Source organism: Suncus etruscus, chromosome 1 (assembly GCF_024139225.1).
Source record: "Suncus etruscus isolate mSunEtr1 chromosome 1, mSunEtr1.pri.cur, whole genome shotgun sequence".
NCBI lineage: Eukaryota > Metazoa > Chordata > Mammalia > Eulipotyphla > Soricidae > Suncus > Suncus etruscus.
In genome coordinates, this window is record NC_064848.1 from 113,842,361 (window position 1) to 113,865,052 (window position 22,692).

General features: G+C 40.1%; 2 protein-coding genes across 2 annotated transcripts in view; both read left to right on the plus strand.

Annotated features, from left to right (window-relative positions):
* LOC126022747 (small nuclear ribonucleoprotein E) overlaps positions 1-22,692 on the plus strand; it is a 417,272-nt gene that overhangs the window by 270,189 nt on the left and 124,391 nt on the right. The gene's annotated exons all lie outside the window — the stretch shown is intronic.
* Positions 1-22,692, plus strand: part of KMT2E (lysine methyltransferase 2E (inactive)) — a 72,692-nt gene that overhangs the window by 17,742 nt on the left and 32,258 nt on the right. Inside the window, exons 4-10 of the mRNA XM_049782939.1 lie at positions 831-1,060; positions 4,820-4,900; positions 11,141-11,199; positions 13,469-13,641; positions 17,109-17,147; positions 21,096-21,326; positions 21,428-21,558. Coding sequence (XP_049638896.1) covers positions 831-1,060; positions 4,820-4,900; positions 11,141-11,199; positions 13,469-13,641; positions 17,109-17,147; positions 21,096-21,326; positions 21,428-21,558 — 944 coding nt within the window. The remainder of the gene's footprint in view (positions 1-830; positions 1,061-4,819; positions 4,901-11,140; positions 11,200-13,468; positions 13,642-17,108; positions 17,148-21,095; positions 21,327-21,427; positions 21,559-22,692) is intronic.

Below are 22,692 nucleotides of genomic sequence, written 5' to 3' on the forward strand. Positions count from 1 at the left end.
TTTTTCTATAATTATGAGTAATATTCACCACTTAAACCAGAAAACAACACTACATTAAAAAAAAAATCACCTATTGGGGCCAGAACGATAGCACAGCAATAGGGCATTTGCCTTTCACACGACTGATCCAGGGCAGACCTTTGTTTGATCCCCAGCGTCCCATATGGTCCCCCAAGTCAGGAGCGATTTCTGAGCGCATAGCCAGGAATAACCCCTGAGTGTTACTGGGTGTGGCCCCAAAACCAAACCAAACCAAAACAACACCTATTATATACTTTATAGTCAGTCACATTGTGTCTTTTATTGTGGATATTGCTGTTTTGGGGTTTGATTTGGTTTGGGGACGCCAGCAGTACTCAGGACATGCACCTGACTCTGTACTCAGGGATCACTCCTGGTAGGCATGGATGACCTATGGGGTGTTAAGGTTGGCCATATGCAAGGCAAATGCTCTACCCACTGTACTATTGTTATGGACCTGATATTGTTTTTTAGGCTCCACATTTCTGACTTTATTAATCTCTGTTCTTGTACATTATACATCTTTTCTTTTGAAAACAAAACTGAGCATTACAGATAAAACACCAGATATGTGAGGTGAAGGGATAGAGTTTGAGGGAAATCTTGGTGAAGGTGACTAAGGTGTATAGTTAGATATATATTCACTCTCTAGTATAGTTAAATATCACTATTTTAAAGATGTTAAGGAAGAATTGGGCCTATTTTCTATTCCTTGTATATTCAAATTAATGATTGAACTTTCTCTAACTTGCTTAAATTCATATTATTGTTAAAATTGTATTGTGCTTTGTTTCTGTTTCATTATCCAGGACCATAATTATGGTGCTCGTCCTCCTCCAACACCTCCGGCTTCCCCTCCTCCATCAGTTATTATTAGCAAAAATGAAGTAGGCATTTTTACCACTCCTAATTTTGATGAAACTTCCAGTGCTACTACCATCAGCACATCTGAGGATGGAAGTTATGGTACTGATGTAACCAGGTGCATATGTGGTTTTACACATGATGATGGATACATGATCTGTTGTGATAAATGCAGGTAAAACATTTCACACCTTTAGTTTATTTGCCTTATTAAATTTTTATTTTATTGAAACCATTGTGATTTACAAAGTCCGTTATAGTTGAGTTTCAGATATACAGTGAATCAGGGCCAATCCTTCCACCAGTGTCGGACCTCTCTCCACCATGTTCCCAGAGTGTATCCCAACCATTGCCCTTTGCCCCCCAGCCTGCCAGAATAATGGGCCCATTCAAAGTTTTTTTGCTTTTGGGGCCACACTTGGTGATACTCGAGGATTACTCCTGGCTCTGCAATCAGGAATCATACCTGGCAGTGCTCAGGTGGATCATGGGGGATTCTAGGGATCAAACTCTCCTTGGCCATGTACAAGGCAAGTGCCCTACTATGGCTCTGGCCCCTTTATCTCCAGTCCAAGTATTTTTGTTTGCTTGTGGTATTACCTCGTGGTGCTCTGTGATGACACGTGGTAATGTGAACATAATGCAATGCTGAGGATTGAACAAGGTGTCTGCATACAAGGGAGGAATTTTACCTTGTGCTATCTTTTGTCCCCTGAATCTTTATAATTGTATACATATTTAGGAAAATTAAGGACCAGTTAATAGTTTTTTTTTTTTTTTTTTGGTTTTTGGGCCACACCCGTTTGACGCTCAGGGGTTACTCCTGGCTATGTGCTCAGAAATCGCCCCTGGCTTGGGGTGACCATATGGGACGCCGGGGGATCGAACCGCGGTCCTTCCTTGGCTAGCGCTTGCAAGGCAGACACCTTACCTCCAGCGCCACCTACCCGGCCCCTAGTTAATAGTTTTTAATTATTAAAATATTTGTTTCTCAGCAGCTATTGTTTTTTATGAACCAATTTTTTATTATTCTATAGTTTAACCCTTAATATGCTATAAGGCTTACTTTCCAGTCCAACCTCTTTTTTGTTGTTCTGGATCAAATGTAGAAACTTATGCAAAGCATATGGAACCTCCCATTTTCTGTTTCTCATTTACATTATCTCTCTATATTTTCATGTACCTACTAAGTACATTTACTTCAAGTCTGCCACAAGGAGCTCTTCCTCCTTTGTTAATTTCTTTTTCTTTTTTCTTTTTTTTTTTTGGGTTTTGGGTCACACCTGGCAGCACTTAAGGGTTAGTCCTGCCTCTATGTTCAGAAATCGCTCCTGGCAGGCTCAGGGGACCATATGGGATGCTGGGATTCGAACCACCGTCCTTTGCAAGTGCTATCTCTCTGGCCCCTCCTTTGTTAATTTCTTTTTGTTTTGTTTTGTTTTTTTTTTTTGGGCCACACCCGGCATTGCTCAGGGGTTACTCTTGGCTGTCTGCTCAGAAATACCTCCTGAGTTATGTAAGTTTGATGGCTTTAGATTGCCTTGTGTGCTGTTAAGAAATATTATAATGGGCTACAATCTGGAAACTTGAGGGACAAAGTAATTGCACATGGATTCTGTTTTATTTATCTTAACTTTCTTTGGCTGAAAGTTCAAAGTTAAGATATCAGCAAGGGGACTTCTTCTGATAATTATGTTATGGGTGATTGTCCTTCCACTGAAACTTTACCTTATCCTCTTTCTTTGCATCTTTTGTTCTCATAATTCAAAATAAAAAAATTATAAAAAAAAAAAAAAAAGAAATACCTCCTGGCAGGCACAGGGGACCATATGGGACACCGGGATTCAAACCACCCACCTTTGGTCCTGGATTGGCTGCTTGCAAGGCAAATGCCGCTGTGCAATCTCTCCGGGCCCTGTTAATTTCTTTTATTGTTTCCATGCCATCATAATTTTTCCCTTTATCCCCAGATAAGTTTTTCTGATCCTTCTTGTTTCTCTGCTTTTTATTTTCATATCTTTGACTTGTATTCCATGACCTTCCACATTCTACCAGCGCTTGACACAACATCCTTAAATGAAGAACAGTTAGCTTAGAAAGCTATATGTTAGAAGTGACTAATTCTGTAAAGAATAATGAAAATTATTTTTAGAATCAGGCATGTGTATCTACTTTAGACCAAGTAAAGTCTTGGCAGTAAACTAGAACAACAGATTGAGAAGTTTGCCTCAATCTGGTGCATGTATTCTATTAAAAATATTTTCATGATGGGCTTGATATAGTAAGTGGGCAGGTAGGGTATTTGCCTTGCATGCAGTTGATTCAAGTTTGATCCCAATTATTACAAGTGGCCCCGCCAGCACTGTTGGGTATGGCTGTGGCCCATAAACAAAAACAAGAACTTTGAGGATAAAATCTTTGCTTTTTGAATCTTCTGCCATTGTTTTCTGTTCCCTCCTTTAATTCAAGTTTGGTTTATTTGAAAGAACTCTTAATTTTATTTATTTATTTATTTATTTTTTGGTTTTTGGGCCACATCCGGCGATGCTCAAGGGCCACTTCTGGCTATGTACTCAGAAATTGCTCCTGACTTGGGGGACCATATGGGATACTGGGGATCAAACCCAGGTCCATCCTGGATCAGCCACAAGGGAAACACCCTACCACTGTGCTATCGCTCCAGCTCCTATACTATATTATATACATATATACTTTATATGTATTCATACTTTATCAGATCATCTCTACTTACCCTGTTGTCTGTTAGAAGAAATCTGCGTGCATACTGACATCCCAAATCCTATATATTTATTTTTTTGCCATACCTGGCTGGCTGTGCTCAGGTTACTCCTGGGTCTGCACTCAGGAATTACTCCTGAGAATGCTTGGGGTACTAAATGAGATACTGGGATAGAACCTGGATTGCCTGAGGAGGCAAGCACCCTACCCCTTGTACTATTGTTCTGGCTCTTCAAATCTTGTATATTCTGATTACAATGTTAACCCAATTTAATTTGTTTTTTAAATTGAACATTTATTCCTTTTCATGTATATTAACTGCCTCTGGCTATTGTTTCTTTTATATGTGTACTTGAGAAAATTTAATTTCTTTTCTTAATTTCTCAGTTAAGATTTTTGTATTTAGGTTTATTTTGTTTTTAAGTTCAAGTAATATTGACTCCTTCACTATAATTTCTGATACTTGAAATCTCACTTTTTACATTTTTCTTTCATTTGGATTTCCTTCCTTCCTTCCTTCCTTCCTTCCTTCCTTCCTTCCTTCCTTCCTTCCTTCCTTCCTTCCTTCCTTCCTTCCTTCCTTCCTTCCTCCCTTCCTCCCTTCCTCCCTTCCTCCCTCCCTTCCTCCCTCCCTCCCTCCCTCCCTCCCTCCCTCCCTCCCTCCCTCCCTCCCTCCCTCCTTCCCTCCCTCCCTCCCTCCCTCCCTCCCTCCCTCCCTCCCTCCCTCCCTCCCTTCCTCCCTTCCTCCCTTCCTTCCTTCCTTCCTTCCTTCCTTCCTTCCTTCCTTCCTTCCTTCCTTCCTTCCTTCCTTCCTTCCTTCCTTCCTTCCTTCCTTCCTTCCTTCCTTCTTTCCTTTTTCTTAAATTTCTGGGCCACACAGTGCTCAGGGCTTATTCCTGGCTCTGCACTCAGGAATTACTCTTGCATTGCTTGAGGGATTCTGGTTATTGAACCTGGGCTGGCTGCATGCATGGTAAACATCCTACCCACTCTGCTCTGGCCTCTAGAAATTAGTTACAAATACAGTATTTTATATTATCTTCTAGGTTTTTTTTGACTCAGATGTTATCCCTCTGAGGGCATATTTCTATAAATATTTTACTCTACCTTTTAGAGAGTTGAACTTAACATTTAAGTGGAAATCTCAGTTCAATTTTAATAATATTTTACTATGCTTTTTTTTTTTCTTTTTAAGTGTTTGGCAGCATATTGACTGCATGGGGATTAACAGGCAGCATATTCCTGATACTTATCTATGTGAACGTTGTCAGCCTAGGTAAGTTGTGCATAATGAAGATAACTAAGGTAATTTGAGTTTATCTGTGAATTCTAGATTAACCCATATCGATATGATATTTTATCAATTCTCAGTAAATATTAGTGGGGTGGGTTTTTGGTTTTTTTTTTTTTTTTTTTTGGTTATACGAGCTATCGAAAATCAGGAAGAATCTGTAATGTATTATAATTGGTAAGGTTTTTACTGTATTAAAGAGTCATATAATAATAATGTATATTCTGAGTTATTCACTAAAATGTACAGCTAGATAAGGGGCCTGGAAGATGACTTAAAAGGCTAGAGCATGGGCTGAAGAGATAGAACAGCGGTAAGGTGTTTGCCTTGCACAGAATGGACGGTGGTTTGAATCCCAGCACCCTATATGGTCTCCCGAGCCTGCCAGGAGCTATTTCTGATCACAGAGTCAGGCGTATCCCCTGAGCATTGATAGGTGTGACCCAAAAACCAAAATAAAAATAAAGGCTAGAGCACATATTTTGCTCTTGTGAGCATTAGGTTTGATCCTGAAAACTAGTCTTCCAAGCTCTGCATGGTGTGATGCTGCCTGGACCCTGTGGTGCCAGAGAGTACAACCCCCTACTCCCTAAACTAGATGATTACTCCCTTACTTACAGAATGTTGTAGGCTATATTACCATTGCACCTATTGACAGTAGTGTGTTTTGCAAAATTATCTTTATTAGCATTATAAAAGAATGATGAGCCTTCCTATTTCTCAGATCCTGTTTGATGTGTCAATTGTCTTTTTCAGTAATTTGACATTAGCATTACTTCTATGTAAATCCTAAATATTTCTTATATTGTGTGTATATTTACATATATGTATTTATAAATATCTAAAAGAGTTTCTAACAGTTTAAACATAACCAAGAGTTCTTTTAAAAATATTTTTAACTTTTGGACCACACCAGTACTACTCAGAAGTTACTCCTGGCTCTCCACTCAGAAATCACTCTTAGAAGGCTCAGGGGACCATAAGGGATACTAGGGGGTTGAACCTGAGTTGAGTATGTATAAGGCAAGTGACTTAACTGCTGTACTATTGCTCTAGCCTTCTTCATCAAAATAAATATAGGGAGAGAGAATAGGGGAGTTGAAGAGAGGAATAACATATTTAAGAGCGAATTCAAACTTGGAAAAGCTGTATTGTTTAGTTTTTTTCTGGTTTTTGTTTTTGGGTCTCACCCGGCAGCACTCGGGTTACTCCTGGCTTTGTACCCAGAAGTCACTACTGGCTAGCTTGGGTGACCGTATGGTTTCAATGTCAGGGATCAAAACTGGGTCAGCCACTTGCAAGGCAAGCTTCCTACTCACTGTGCTATTGCTCCGGCCCCTGTTTAGTTTTTTGTTTGTTTGGTGGTGCTCAGGATTAACTCCTGGATATACACTCAGGGGTCATTCCTGGCAGTTCTCGGGGGACCATATAAGATGCCAAGGATAGAATTTGGGTCAGCCACATGCAAGGCAAATATCTTACCTGTTGTGCTATCAATCCAGCCCAAGGCAAAAGCTGTATTCTTTGTTTTTCCTGCCAAAAGTTTGTTAAATTGGTCATGTTCAAGGCAAGTACCCTTCCTGCTATACTATTACTCTGACCCCATAAGACCATAATTATATACACAATAAAACTGTATCAGTGGGGCCCGGAGAGATAGCACAGTGGCGTTTGCCTTGCAAGCAACTGATCCAGGACCAAAGGTGGTTGATTCGAATCCCGGTGTCCCATATGGCCCCCCGTGCCTGCCAGGAGCTATTTCTGAGCAGACAGCCAGGAGTCACCCCTGAGCACCGCTGGATGTGGCCCAAAAACCAAAACAAAAAAAAAAAAAAAAAAAAAAAACCTGTATCAGCCATCATTTAAATATTGGTTAATTCATAGACTCTTTTGTTGAGCACCCAAACTGTACTTAGTAATCTAGAGATAATGTTTAGTACTCTACTGACCAGACTGGCTGTTCACTGATAGGACCAAACAGTGTGATGCTCCTTGGACCCTGTTGTGCCAGAGACCACAGGGCCACATCCACTGATGTCTCCAGGACTATACCTGTAAAATCCTTGGTAGACAATATAATACCAAGAATTGAAACATTGTACTATTTTTCTGATCTTGCTGGATAGACACTTAAAATGTCTGTAAGTATGGGCTAGAGATATAGCATAGCCATAAGGCGTTTGCCTTGTACACAGCTGATCCAGGACGGACTGTGGTTTGAATCCCGGCATCCCATATGGTCCCCCGAGCCTGCCAGAAGCAATTTCTGAGTGCAGAGCCAGGACTAACCCCTGAGTGCCACCTGGGTGTGACTCAAAAACCAAAAATGAAAAAAAAAATGTCTGTAGTAATACTATAAACCTATTTTACTCAAGTAGATTCCTTTACTGATATCCTTTGTCATATGTTTCTTTGGAACACTGATGACTTTTGCTGGCCACATTGTCATGTCATGATTTAATAGACATCTCTGGATTTCTGCAAATAAGATTTGTGATCAGATTTAAGTTAATATTTTTGTTGTTTTGATAAGATTATTTCATATACCCTATCAGATGATACATCTTGTTTCTGTAGAAACAAGTTCTTAGAGTTTGTATTGCATTACAGTGGGTAGGGCAGGGGTCTCAAACTCGCCGGCCCGCAGGCCGTTTACGGCCCTCTTTACAACATTTTGTGGTCCTGCCCTAGAGGAATCTTTTTGTTTTGTTTTGTTTTAGTTCAAGGCTTACTACTGACTTTGCACTCAAGGATCACTCCGACTTTGCCTCCTGCGGCCCCCAGGTAAATTGAGTTTGAGACCCCTGGTAGGGTGTTTGTCTTGCATGCAGTCAACCTAGGTTCAATCCTTGACACCCCATATGATCCCCTGAGTACCACCAGAAATAATTCCTGCCTGCAGAGCCAGAAATAACCCTTGAGCACGCACTGTCATGTATGACCCAAAGACAAAAATACAAAAAGATAAATGCTACTTACTGTTAGTGTTTATTTGCCAATTTTCAGAAGTGAAAATTAAGTCATTCAATTTTTTTTTTTTTTTTTTGTTTTTGTTTTTGGGTCACACCTGGCAGTGCTCAGGGGTTATTCCTGGCTCCAGGCTCAGAAATTGCTCCTGGCAGGCACAGGGGACCATATGGGGCGCCGGGATTCGAACCGATGACCTCCTGCATGAAAGGCAAACGCCTTACCTCCATGCTATCTCTCCGGCCCTAAGTCATTCAATTTTAATTGAAAAAAATTAACTCTATTTTAGTTATAATCTTTATTTCACAATTGTGCAATTTTTATTCAGTAGGATCCTGTTTGAAGACTTTAATCTTTTAGCTATATACTGGTGGGATTTAATGTTTTTTTTGCACTATCTAGTAAAACTAAAGAGGTCTGAATGACCAGCGATAGTACAGCAGGTGAGGTACTTGCCTTGCATGTGCAACTCTGGATCAAATATCTGAGGAACAAGAGTGATCTGATCCCTGAACACAGCCAGAAGTAAGCCCTGAGTACAACTGTATGAAGACCCCAAACAACAAGGAAAAATACTCCAGATGATCTATGTGCCAAAGTCAGAAGATTTGTAAGACCAGATCTGAGTTCTAGTCATACATTTCCCACTGGATTGTCATTTTTCTTAATAGACAAAGCAGGGAAATACATCTTGTCCAGTTTTTTTTTTTTAATAATTTAAAATAATTTTTAGGGTTAGAGAGAACAGAAATTAAGGTGTTTGCCTTGTTTGAGGTTGACCTGGTTTGGACCTGCAATGCCACATGATTTCCAGGACACAGCCTAGAGTCTGAACACAGAGCCAGGAATAGCCCCTGAGTGCTTTGGTAGTTCCCAAACCAAAGAAATACATCTTAATAGCACGGTGATACGGTGTTTGCCTTGCATGCAGCTGACCCGGGACAGACCCAGGTTCAATCCGCGGCATCCCATATGGTCTCCAGAGCCTGCCGAGAGATTTCTGAGCGCAGAGACTGGAGTAACCCCTGAGCACCGCCAGGTGTGTTCCCAAAACCAAAACAAGTAAATAAAAAATTATTTTTCTTTCGTGAACACCGTGATATTCATAGGTAACTCTCAACTCAGAGCTTGAGCAGTATTCCCAGAAGTGCTCTGGGACCAGGCTGTTTTTTAATTTTGAGATTGAAAGCATGTGTTTTGGGGCTGAAGAGATAGTACAGTAGGGAGGGTGCTTTCCTTGCTTGTGGCCGACCCAGGTTTGATCTCTCATCCCATATGGTCCCTGGAGCCTCCAGGAGTGATTGCTGAGCCCAGACTCAGGAGTAACCCCTGAGTAGCCCAGGTGTGGTCTATAACCAAAATACAATAACAAAAATGTGTTTATACTGATAATTAAGTTTGGAAATAGGTGGATTTTGTTACACTACTTTTGCATTTCATATAAAACTATATATCTCTGTGGTGTCAATCCATACAGTAATATAATTAAGAGTGTCACATAATAACTCAATTGCTTATTTGCATTGAAACAATAGACTCAAGATTAATATTACTGACACTAATACTAAAATATGATTATATAAAACAATTTAGAACTTTGCTTCATTAAAATATTTTACACAAGTAACAGATAATTTGTGTTTAAAATCTACAGAATTTCCCAATGTAGTTGTTAACACCAATATCCTTTTGATAATACAACTGTATTACTAGTTTTATTTTTTATTTAAAAAAACCCAATTTAGAGTTAATTTTAAGTTGTAGTTGTGAAATAATGCAGAAATGTTTGTGTCTCCTTTACAATTTCATCTGGTATCATCTTACAAAACTGTGACTGATACCAGAACTAAAATACTGATAATAACAACAAGATGCAGAAAATTTCCATCACTAAGACTTTTTTGCGCCCCACTTGGAAGGATTCTGGACTATTCCTGGCTGAATTCTAGGGAATGCTTCTGGCATGCTTATTGGGCCATGTGACAAATGGGATCAAACCTGGGTCTCCCAGCATGTACCCTTTGAGCTATCCCCCAGTTCTCAGATGATTTTTGATAGGGTAATATTTATTGATGAATTATTTAAAAGTTGTTTAAATATTGACCATTAGAGTGCTAGAGAGATAGTATAGTGGGTCAGGCATTGCTTTACTTGTGCTTGACCTGGGTTTGATCCCCAGTACTAAACACCATATTTAGGGGATCCTAAACACAGAATAAGGAATAAGCCCTGAGCACTGCTCATCTCCCAAAAGCAACTTATCTTAAGAGAAGGTAGTTGTTGATTTCTATCTGCTTACCACTTTTTGATAACTAGGATAGTAATTAATGATACTGACTTAATTGCATATCCTAGTAAACAAGGTAGAAGGGGATTTCACTCTTAGAGCCCCTGTTCCTTGTTATTTGACTTGTGTTTGTTATTCCAAAAGTAGAAACACTGATTTTAGTTAAATGATAATACAAATATAGATTATAATTACCATGTTTATTTTAAAAAATTTAAGGTGGATAATTAAGATTTTATGGGGCCGGGAAGGTGGCGCTAGAGGTAAGGTGTCTGCCTTACAAGCGCGCCAAGGAACGGACCGACCGCGGTTCGATCCCCCGGCGTCCCATATGGTCCCCCCAAGCCAGGGGCGATTTCTGAGCACATAGCCAGGAGTAACCCCTGAGAGTGAAACGGGTGTGGCCCAAAAACAAAAAAAAAAAAAAAAGATTTTATGCTTTATATCTGGGAATCTGGGTTTTTTCCCTGATATTTCTTTTTTTTTTTTTTTTTTTTTTTGGTTTTTGGGCCACACCCATTTGACACTCAGGGGTTACTCCTGGCTATGCGCTCAGAAATCACCCCTGGCTTGGGGGACCATATGGGACACCGGGGGATCGAACCGCGGTCCATCCGCTTGCAAGGCAGATACCTAACCTGTAGCGCCACCTTCCCGGCCCCTTTTCCCTGATATTTCATGGTCTCTTGGAGATATGTTTGGGTTAACATCAGCTGTATTCAGGGCTTTTTTTTTTTTGTAGCTTGGAGATCACTCATAGTATGCAATACTGGAGATCAGACTGGGGTTAGCCATGTTTCAGGCAAGTGCCTTCACACACACTCCTGTACTATAGATCTTTTTTTTTTTTTTTCTTTTTACTGTTGGTGCTTTTAGCAAAAATGTTGGCAGAATTACAATGTTTATCATACTTAAGAAATTTATGTTATATATGTTCATGAAAATCATATAATGTTACTGTTTTAATTTAGGAGTTTGGATAAAGAGAGGGCAGTGCTACTACAACGCCGGAAGAGGGAAAATATGTCAGGTGGGTGAGAAGTATTTAAGCTAAGATTGATATGGTTAAAAATAGATTGTATATTTTCAGTCAGTTCTACCTAAATTATAAATGCTGATTGTGAATATATTTGTATTGACTAATAGATTAATTTGTATTAATTAATCAATCTATATTGTGAATAAAGATTATATTCTTTTTTTTTTTTTTTTTTTTTTGGTTTTTGGGCCACACCCAGCGGTGCTCAGGGGTTACTCCTGGCTGTCTGCTCAGAAATAGCTCCTGGCAGGCACCGGGGACCATATGGGACACCGGGATTCTAACCAACCGCCTTTGGTCCTGGATCGGCTGCTTGCAAGGCAAACGCCGCTGTGCTATCTCTCTGGGCCCGATTATATATACTTATTTACAGATTATAGGCTTAACCATGTGCTTATTGTAGAAACTGTAGAATATAGAATAAGTTTAGTAAGATTCTTTAAATCTTTTTTTTTTTTTGGTTTTTGGGCCACACCCAATGACGCTCAGGGGTTATTCCTGGCTATGCGCTCAGAAATCGCCCCTGGCTTGGGGGACCATATGGGATGCCAGGGGATCAAACTCCAGTCCGTCCTAGCCTAGCGCGGGCAAGGCAGACTCCTTACCCCTTGTACCACCACTCCAGCCACTAAATCATATTTTTCTACAAATAATTAAACCTATTGATATACTGGTGTAAATAGTTTGTTCCCCCCAAAAATGGTGATTTGTTAGATATCCTGTAAAATTTCTTCATCCCTAGGATCAGAATTTTAATAGTAAACCTGTGTCACAACCTTCATTTTCATTGAAAATAGTTTGATATTAGTATAAATGGCTTTGAGTAATCTTAGTTTACAAAAATATTCCAGCTTGGTAAACTTTGGGGTTGTTTACATTTTAATAATAGCTTCCGTGAAATTCTCTAAGGTTCTTTGTCCACTATTTTATCTTTGGATAGATTCTTAGAAATGGGATTGCTGGGCCCGGAGAGATAGCACAGCAGCGTTTGCCTTGCAAGCAGCCGATCCAGAACCAAAGGTGGTTGGTTCGAATCCCAGTGTCCCATATGGTCCCCCGTGCCTGCCAGGAGCTATTTCTGAGCAGACAGCCAGGAGTAACCCCTGAGCACCGCCGGGTGTGGCCCAAAAACCAAAAAAAAAAAAAAAAGAAAGAAATGGGATTGCTGGGGCTGGCGTGGTGGCACTAGAGGTAAGGCGCCTGCCTTGCTTGCGCTAGCCTAGGACGGACCAAAGTTCGCGTCCCGTCCCATATGAACCCCCAAGCCAGGCGCGATTTCTGAGCTCAAAGCCAGGAGTAACCCCTGAGCATCACCGGGTGTGGCCCAAAAACCAAAAAAAAAAAAAAAAAAAAAGGATTGCTAGGGCCAGAGAGATAGCACAGCAGTAGGGCATTTGCCTTGCACATGGCCGACCCAGGATGAACCTGGGTTTCATTCTCAGCAACCTATGTGGTCTCCCAAGCCTGCCAGGAGCGATTTCTGAGCACAGAGCCAGGACTAACCTCTGAGCGCCGCTCAGTATGACTCAAAAACTTGGGGCCCGGAGAGATAGCACAGCAGCGTTTGCCTTGCAAGCAGCCGATCCAGGACCAAAGGTGGTTGGTTCGAATCCCGGTGTCCCATATGGTCCCCCGTGCCTGCCAGGAGCTATTTCTGAGCAGACAGCCAGGAGTAACCCCTGAGCACCGCCAGGTGTGGCCCAAAAACCAAAAAAAAAAAAAAAAAAAACCAAAATAAAAGAAAGAAAGAAAAATGGGATTGCTTGACAAAAGGGTAAATGCATATTTAACTCTACTAGATATGGTTAAATTACCCTTAGAGAATTTTAATTTTTCAGTCTTAACATATACAAATGCTAACTCCTAGTTAGACACTTGAATCTTGTTGGACTTTTTTTTCTTGTAACATATGAAAAATTATATTTGCCTTTAAGTGTATCTTTTGAGGGGCCGAAGCAAAAGTACAATGGGTAGGGCATTTGCCTTGCATGAGGCTGACTGGGTTCAATCCCCGAATATCCAATATGATTCCGAGCTTGGCAAAAGTAGTTTCTGAGCACAGAGCTAAACATAAACCTTGAGGGTAGCCAGTGTGGCCCCAAAACAAACAACAAACTTTTTTGAGTGAGATGAAGAAGTGATAAAATATTTTACTTTTTAAGGAAGATGAGCCTAACTGTAATTTGTCATGTGAAATGTTTAAGTTTATTGCTTGAAGTGAAATTATTTCATGTATATTAATGATGCTTTGACTTTGAAGATGGTGATACCAGTGCAACTGAGAGTGGTGATGAAGTTCCTGTGGAATTATATACTGCATTTCAGCATACTCCAACATCAATTACTTTAACAGCTTCAAGAGTTTCCAAAGTTAATGATAAAAGAAGGAAAAAAAGTGGAGAGAAAGAACAAAACATTTCAAAATGTAAAAAAGTAAGTCATTACTTTTTAGATGACTTAGGAAATAATTAAAACAGTTTTTACAGGGAAGGCAGGTATAATGAATAGTACTTAGAAAAGTTGGTAGGAGTCAACAAACAAATAGGAAAAATTTTAAGGATAAAACAGAAAAATGTGGGCTACAGAGTTAGTACAGTGAGTAAGGTGCTTGCCTTACACACAGACAGTGTAGATTAAATTCCCAGTACCATATGGTCCCCCTGAGCTCAGGATGTGGGCCCCCCATTTGCAGACTGCTTTGAAATCATCATAGAAAAGCAAAAGCAAAATAAAAAGATTGCTCTAGAAGAGACAAATAGCAATACAAAATTTTTAATAGTTTGTGGGAAAGTAAATAAGATTGTAATAGCTAAATCATATATATATATATTTGGTTTTGAGCCATACCCGGTGATGCTCAGGGTTTACTCAGGGCTATGCACTCAGAAATCACTCCTAGCTTGGGGGATCATATGGGACGGTGGGGGGGGGGGTTCGAACCGCTGTTCGTCCTAGGCTAGTGTCTGGTGCAGGTAAGGCAGACGACGCCTTAGCCCTTGTGCTACCGCTCTGGCCCCAGCTAAATCAGTTTTAATAATAATTTAAATAGAACTTGAATTTCTGACCTTGTAGTTTTTTTTTAATTTAAATTTTATGTGATTAAATTTATAATGATAATGGCAGAAAACTTCTCATAGCATTTTCATTGACAAATTGCTCATGAAGATATTTTTTTCATAAAAGATGAAGACTACATTTTTCCATGTATTGCTATTATAGAGTAAAATTATACCTAGATTAAAAAAAAAAAAAAAAGGCAGGGACCAGAGCGATAGCTCAGCGATAGGGTGTTTGCCTTGCATATGGCTGACCCAGGACTGACCTGAGTTCGATCCCTGGCATCACATATGGTCCTCCAAGCCAGGAACGATTTCTGAGCTTAGAACCAGGAGTAATCTGAGCGTCACCAGGTGTGCCCTCCCCACCAAAAAAAAAAAAGGCGTATTTTTTTTTTTTTTTTTTTTTTTTTAGTAATTCTTCATTTTATTATTTGAGGGTATAATGGGCAATACTGAAGGTTCTTAGAAGTTCCTGGCACAGGGAGCCATGTATACCAGGAGCAAAACAAAGTATTTTGCATGCAAACCTTGAGCTTCAACCCTTAGAGCTAATCTTCCTGGCCCTTTATTCCACCCCACTCCCCGGCCCTTTTTGTTTTTAAATAAATCTTGCTCTCTTCCACCATGTAATCTACATATAAATTTGGTAGATAATTATTTTTGGTGGGGGGACCATATGGGAGGCTGGGGGATCAAACCATGGTCCATCCTAGGTTAGCACATGCAAGGCAAATACCCTACCACCTGCACCACCGCTCCAGCCCTGGGAAGGTAATTTTTTTTTAATCTATATTGCTTACTTGTATTTTTCTTTCCAGTATAAAAACAGTTTACACTTGGGGGTGAAGTGAGGAGATTGGACTTATTTTCCCAGCGTGGGAATAGTATTATAGGACCTAGCATATTGGTGAGCTCTTACTAAATATTTGTTGAATAAATACATCTTATATAATGATGGTTAATTAGTAGTAAGTATTATTTGGTAGTAAAGTTAAAGAGTAAAGGGATGGGATCGGAGAGATAGCCTGGAGGCAAGGCATTTGCCTTGCATGCAGAAGGTCGGGGGTTCGAATTTCGGCATCCCATATGATCCCCTGAGCCTGCCAGGGGCGATTTCTGAGTATAGAGCCAGGAGTAACCCCTGAGCACTGCCAGGTGTGACCCAAAAACCAAAATAAATAAATAAGTAAATAAATAAGTAAAATAAAGGGATAATTTCACTTCAAATTTATATTAAATATTGATATTATAAGACTATTTCCAGCAACCTTCTGAATTTTGTTTTTGGCAATATCTGCACAAACTCAGGACATCATACATGAATTCTAATGTGAGATACACATCTCTAGTCCCTGAACACTCTTCTAGTGTGGAGTTTATTTTCTTTATCTTTGTTGGGTTTTTTTTTTTTTTACTTGTTTGTTTGTTTTTGGTCTACACCTGATTGTGCTCTGGTATTAACCCCTAGAGAGGTTTGAAGAACTTTATGTGGTGTCAGGGACCTGTAAAACGTCCAGGACTTTAATTTCTGTACTATCTCTTTGGATCTAAACTTAGAATTTTTATCAAACATTTTCCATGGCTAATTTTTTTTTTCATTTTGTTATTTTTGGGTCACACCCAGCAGTGCTCAGAAATTATGCCTGGATCTGCACTCATTTAACAATCACTCATGGTGGGCTTGGGGGACCACATGGGTTCCCAGAAATTGAACTTGGATTGGCAGCATGCAAGACAAGTGCCCTACCACTGTACTGTCTTTCTGGCTTTCCATTAGTGTAATTTTATTTTTGGAACACCCGGTGACACTCAGGGGTTACTCCTGGCTATGCACTCAGAAATCGCTCCTGGCCTGGGGGGCCATATGGGACTTCGGGAGATCAAACCGCTCTCTGTCCTAGGCTAGCGCAGGCAGGCCTTTACCCCTTGTGCCATTACCCCATCGCACTGGCCCCTCATTGGTGTAATTTTAAGGATAGCAAAGTTGGAATATTTTCAGTAACATCATATGCTCTTTTTGTTTGTTTTTTATTTGGGGGCTACACCTGGTGGCGCTCAAGGATTATTCCTGGCTCTGTGCTCAGAAATCATTCCTGGCAGACTTGGGGGACCATATGGGACTCCAGGATCGAACCTGGGTCCGCCCCAGATAAGCCATATGCAAGCCAAACGCCTTATCGTTGTGCTATCACTCCAACCCCATCTGCATATTTTTATATTCTTTCATGGTCAGTATCTTCTAATTGCATTAAAATGTTATTAATAGGGCTGGAGAGATAGCATAGCAGTAGGGCATTTGCCTTGCACATGGCCAACCCAGGATGGACGATTCGATTTTGGAATCCCATGTGGTCCCCCAAGCCTGCCACGAGTGATTTATGAATGCAGAGCTAGGAGTAACCCATAGGCGATGCCGGGTGTGGACTCTGCCCCCCCCCCCCCAAACTTACTAATATAATAATATACACAATTTTATTTCCTTAAACTTTTCCCTAGTTATGGTTGTATTGGTTATTTTAACATTTTTTTTTTTTTTTTGCCACACCCGGCGGTGTTCAGGGGCTACTCCTGGCTGTCTGCTCAGAAATAGCTCCTGGCAGGCACAGGGGGACCATATGGAACACCGGGATTCAAACCAACCATCTTAAGTCCTGGATCGGCTGCTTGCAAGGCAAACACCGCTGTGCTATCTCTCCGGGCCAACATTTTTGTTTTTTATAAGACCTCAGATTTTTTTTTAAATGATAAAAAAAAATGTTCTAAAAGAAAGCTCTCATAACCTAATTGCTTCTTAAATGTTCAAAAAGGGATTAAAAACTAATCCAGAGTTCTGTATTTTAGGCTTTCCGTGAAGGATCAAGAAAATCATCAAGAGTTAAGGTAAATACATTGAATTTTGTACCTTATTATAAACTAGTATTAATTTATTCATGAGTTTGCTAAAATTTCTTTTTTGGCTCTTTTCTTGTGCCCTTTTCAGTGTTTATCATTCTGTTCATTATTTTTATCCAGAAATTGGATCAAAACGTATTCCAGCTGTATTAATTTATCACTCAGGAGTTTTTATTATCACTATTACTATATTAAAGAGGGTGCATACAAGAAATTTTGTGTATTGTTTTAGTTACCATTGCTTTCCATTTATCCAAAATCACTTTGTTTTAAATATTAGACATGTGATAGCAAAATCATATTTGGAATTTGAAAGTTCAGTGTTTTGCCTAATTTGGAGTCTCATGATTTAATCAGGTCACATATTTGAAGCTATTTCATAAAATTGTGTGGAACTATCATAGGTCTGCTACCCACGACAAATCGTCACTTATTCCTTGGATTATTTAGAATATAACTTCAGGGGGTTTTATTGGGGGGCCACACCCAGTGACACTCAGTGATTAGTTCTGGCTGTGCACTCAGAAATCGCTCCTGACTTGGGGGACCATATGGGATGCTGGGGGATTGAACTGTGGCCTTTCCTAGGTTAGTGCATGCAAGGCAAAAGCCCTACCACTTGCACCACCGCTCCATGGAGCCCCATCACTTCAGTTTTGATTATTGGAAAATTGCTGATGGAAGCAAGGCTCTGCAGTCCTGCTGTGTTACTATGGCTTTCTAGATTTAAAATAAGATACGGGGAGCATGTTCCAATGTATATTTGACCATTCATCTAGTAAATTTTTTGTTTTGTTTTTCTGCCACACTCAGGGGTTACTCCTGGCTCTTTACTCAGAAATTGCTCCAGGCTTGGGGGACCATCTGGGATGCCAGGGATTAAACCCAGGTCTGTCCTGGGTCAGCCGCGTGCAAGGCAAATGCCCCCCCACTGTGTTATTGCTCTGACCCCAGTAAATCATATTTTTAACAAAATCACTGAACAGTTATTCAGTGCTAATTATTATAGTTTTTAACTAGTACATATATTAACTATTATTTTTTTATTTGATATTTTACTTTTTGAACTAAACTCATAGGTTGTCAATGGGCTACATCCACACATTCACATTGCCAAGGGGAAGAATTGGGGGAATCTGGAAATTTTGTGCACAAAGTATGAAATCCAGCTTGTGAGCTATCTTCTTTTTTTATTTTTGGTTTTGGGTCACACCCAGCAGCGTTCAGGGGTTACTCCTCCTCTATGCTCAGAAATCGCTCCTGGCAGGCTTGGGGGACTATATGGGATGCTGGTATTTGAACCATCATCCTTCTGCATGCAAGGCAAACATCCTACCTCCATGCTATCTCCCTGGCCCCTTGTGAACTTTAAATTAAACCACATCTTACCAGTAGCTATTATATAGCTGCGTCAACATGCTAGTGAGGAGCATCTTTTGTTTAATTGAAATATTTTCATTTATTATTTCTTAAAGAAATGACCACATTTTAAATACTTTGTAGATCTTTAAAAACTATTTTTCATGTATTCAGGAAGATAGTTTAAAAGGGCTGGGGCACATCCATGTGTTTGGGTTTGATCTTCGGTGGTGTCACAGAGTCCTCTGAGCACTGCCAGTTCTGGACCAAAAACAAAACCAAACAAAATCTTGGATCCAGAGCAACATACACAGCAGTAGGGCATTTGCCTTGCACACGGACAACCCAGGACAGACCTTGGTCCAATCCCCGGCACCCATATGATTCTCCGAACCTGCCAGGAGCCATTTCTGAGTGCAGAGCCAGGAGTCGTAATTCAAGCACCAATTGGTATGCCCCAAGAACATAAGTAACAAAAACAACAAAACAAAACAAAAACCCAAATTTTTTAAAATCTTTTCCTGTATTAGGGATGTGTCTCAAGTGTTAAAAGCACAGGACTTGGGGCCCGGGCGGTGGCGCTAAAGGTAAGGTGCCTGCCTTGCCTGCGCTAGCCTTGGACGGACCGCGGTTCGATCCCCCGGTGTCCCATATGGTCCCCCAAGCCAGGAGCAACTTCTGAGCACATAGCCAGGAGTAACCCCTGAGCGTTACCGGGTGTGGCCCAAAAACCAAAAACCAAAAAAAAAAAAAAAAAAGCACAGGACTTACCATATTTTTTGTACCATAATAGGCACATTTTTCTCCCCAAAAGTGTGTTTTATGGAGCGAGTGCCACCTGGAGCTATAGCCTGGGTTCATGGGAGGAGAGTATCTAAAAACTCAGTTGTCTTATAGCGTAAAGTATTTGATATATAATAGGCCGTGAACCCTATCCCTAGCTCCACATACCCTCTTTCACCTAGCCCTTTTTTTTTTTTAACCTTTTGGTTTTTGGGCCACACCCAGTGGTGTTCAGGGGTTACTCTTGGTTCTCTGCTCAGAAATCACTCCTGGCAGGCTGTTGGAGGGGGGGACAGACAACCATATGGGATGCCATCCTGGGTCAGCTCCATGCAAGACAAATGCCCTACCGCTGTACTATCTCTCCAGACCCCCACCTAACCCTTTAGATGTAATAACTCTAGTGAACACTCCTCATCCAAATAAAAATAAAGCTTTTCCCCATTTTTTGTTTTGTTTCTTGTTTCGTTTTTGGACCACACTCAGTGGTGCTTGGGGAATACTTGCTTATGCTGCATTCACCCCTGGTGGACTTGGCACCACAGGGATGCCTGGAATAGAACCTGAGTTGGCTACATGGAAGACTAATGCCCTACTTGCTGTATTATCCCTCTGGCCCCATCTTTTATATTCCTTAAAGAACTCTACATGTGGGCCGGAGAGATAGCATGGAGGTAGGGTGTTTGCCTTGCATGCAGAAGGACGGTGGTTCAAATCCCGGCATCCCATATGGTCCCCTGAGCCTACCAGAAGAGATTTCTGAGCATAGAGCGAGGAATAACTCCTGAGCGCTGCTGGGTATGACCCAAAACCCAACACCCCCCCCAAAAAAAAAAACCCTCAACATATAATATTATAATTTAAGGAAGTAGCAGGTGTGTATAAATTTCAAGAGATACATATTAAAGATGTCAAATTAGTGGAGTTGTTTGACTAATCCAAAAGGAAATTTCAGTAACTGAACATAGTGCTTTAATAAAAACTAAGGATAGCCTTAATAATATGAGGTTTCATATTGTTTAAAAATCTGTTATCAGGGCCCAGAGAGATAGCACAGCAGCGTTTGCCTTGCAAGCAGCTGATCCAGGACCAAAGGTGGTTGGTTCGAATCCCAGTGTCCCATATGGTCCCCCGTGCCTGCCAGGAGCTATTTCTGAGCAGACAGCCAGGAGTAACCCCTGAGCACCACCGGGTGTGGCCAAAAACAAAAAAAAAAATCTGTTATCAAATGGTCATTATAAGGTAAAATGTAAATGTACTAAATATCTGTAGACATATCTACTTCTGTCAAATAGCTGAGCAACATATAATTGTGGAAGAAATGTTACTTTTCCTTTCATCTTTCCCATTCTTTCTCTTCCTATTCCTGGTTCTGTGCTCAGAGATCATTGTCCTAGCAGGGCCCTACTGGGTCATGCCTTGAGCGCACACTACCTGTTATACTATCTCTCTTGCCCCCAATATGATACTTTTTATAAGGAAGACCACTTACTTACATGTAAGGCAGACTAGTAATAATATTTAATATTATTATATATAAAATTATCTAGCATAGGGGGGTTAAAAATATCTAACAGAGTATATAGAACTCTTTGTAGGAGCTTGACAGTGAAGCTTGAATTTAACCCAGGTAAATTTCTGTTTTTTTTTTCTTTCCATTATTGACATGTAGTATATAAATTTTCAGTAAGACTAATTTAGAAAGCCAAATATTAAATTTCTTTTATAGAATTATTTGCTGTGTGTATATACATTTAAGTTTAGATATTAATGTTTAACTTGCTCTAATTTTAGGGTTCAGCTCCAGAAATTGATCCTTCATATGATGTTTCAAATTTTGGATGGGAGACAAAAATCAAAGCATGGATGGATCGATATGAAGAGGCAAATAATAATCAGTATAGTGAGGGTGTCCAGAGGGAGGCACAAAAACTAGCTCTGAGATTAGGCAGTGGAAATGACAAAAAAGAGATGAGTAAATCAGACTTGAATACCAACAATTTGCTTTTCAAACCTCCTGTAGAGGTAAGTCTCTTATTTGTCAAAAACTATAGATCTTTTTCCTACCTTACATTTTAATTAGCCTAAAAACAATCAGGTTTAATTAATTTTAACATTTCTTTTAGAGCCATATACAAAAGAATAAGAAAATCCTAAAATCTGCGAAAGATTTGCTTCCTGATGCACTTATCATTGAATATAGAGGAAAATTTATGCTAAGAGAACAATTTGAAGCAAATGGATATTTCTTTAAGAGGTATATTCATTTATTTTTCTACCTTAGTTTTCTGAGTGAAGTATAAAGTTTATTTTTTATTTTTGGTTTCTGGGTCATACCTGGCAGCGTACCAGGATTACTCCTGGCTTCACACTTGAAATCACTCCCGGTGACCATATGTGAGGCCAGGGATTGAATCTGGGTCAGCCATATACAAAGCAAATGCTTTTGTGCTATTGCTTCTGCCCCAAACATGAAACTTTTGACCACTGAGGTACATTCATGTTTATGTATATTTGTTTTTCCAAAACGATTTTAATATTTAAAATGGTTGAAAGTAGTTAATAATTGTGAATTATAATAAAATATAACCACATAAAAATGCAGATATACTCAGCTTCTACTTTTGTGGGGGGGATGGCAACTGAAATGTTACTTCTTCCTGTGTTCTGGGGTCCATGTATTTACAAGTGCAGGTTTGCAGTTTGCAAAACGTTGTCCCCTAACCCTCTGAGCTATCTCTGTGCCTGTCCATCTCTGAATCCTGTTGAGTTTTCCATCTTCTTCAGTCAACACTGTGAAGAACATTTATTACTAAGAGGCCTCTTCATATGATTTATGGGTTTATTTTCTTTTTGAGTGGGAATGGTGTGCTCCTATATAGCTATGACTTTCCTGAGGCCTAGAACTAGTTTTGTATCTCTAGGGAGAGGACATTCTCAGTGTGTGACCTATTGAAAATAATCATAACGTGAGTTTTTAAAAAATAAGTGGTATACAAGCATTTTTTTTGGGGGGGGGGTCACATTTGGCATTGCTCAGGGGTTACTCTCAGGTCTACGCTCAGAAATTGCTCCTGGCAGGCTCGGAGGACCATATGGGATGCCGGGACTCGAACCGCCGATCTTCTGCATGCAAGGCAAACACCGTACATCCATGCTATCTCTCCGACCTCACATTCTTCCCCCTCTAGCCCCACCCCCACCTCCCAGCCAGTCAGGAGCAATTTTTGAGTGCAGAGCCAGGAGTAATCTCTGAGCGCCATGGGTGTGGCCCCAAAACAAACAAACGAATTAGTTTGTTCTTAAATTAGCATTTATGTACCTCCTGCTTAATTGATATCCATTGATTTGAAATATTTGTTGTAAATCAAATGTTAAATATACCAGGAGA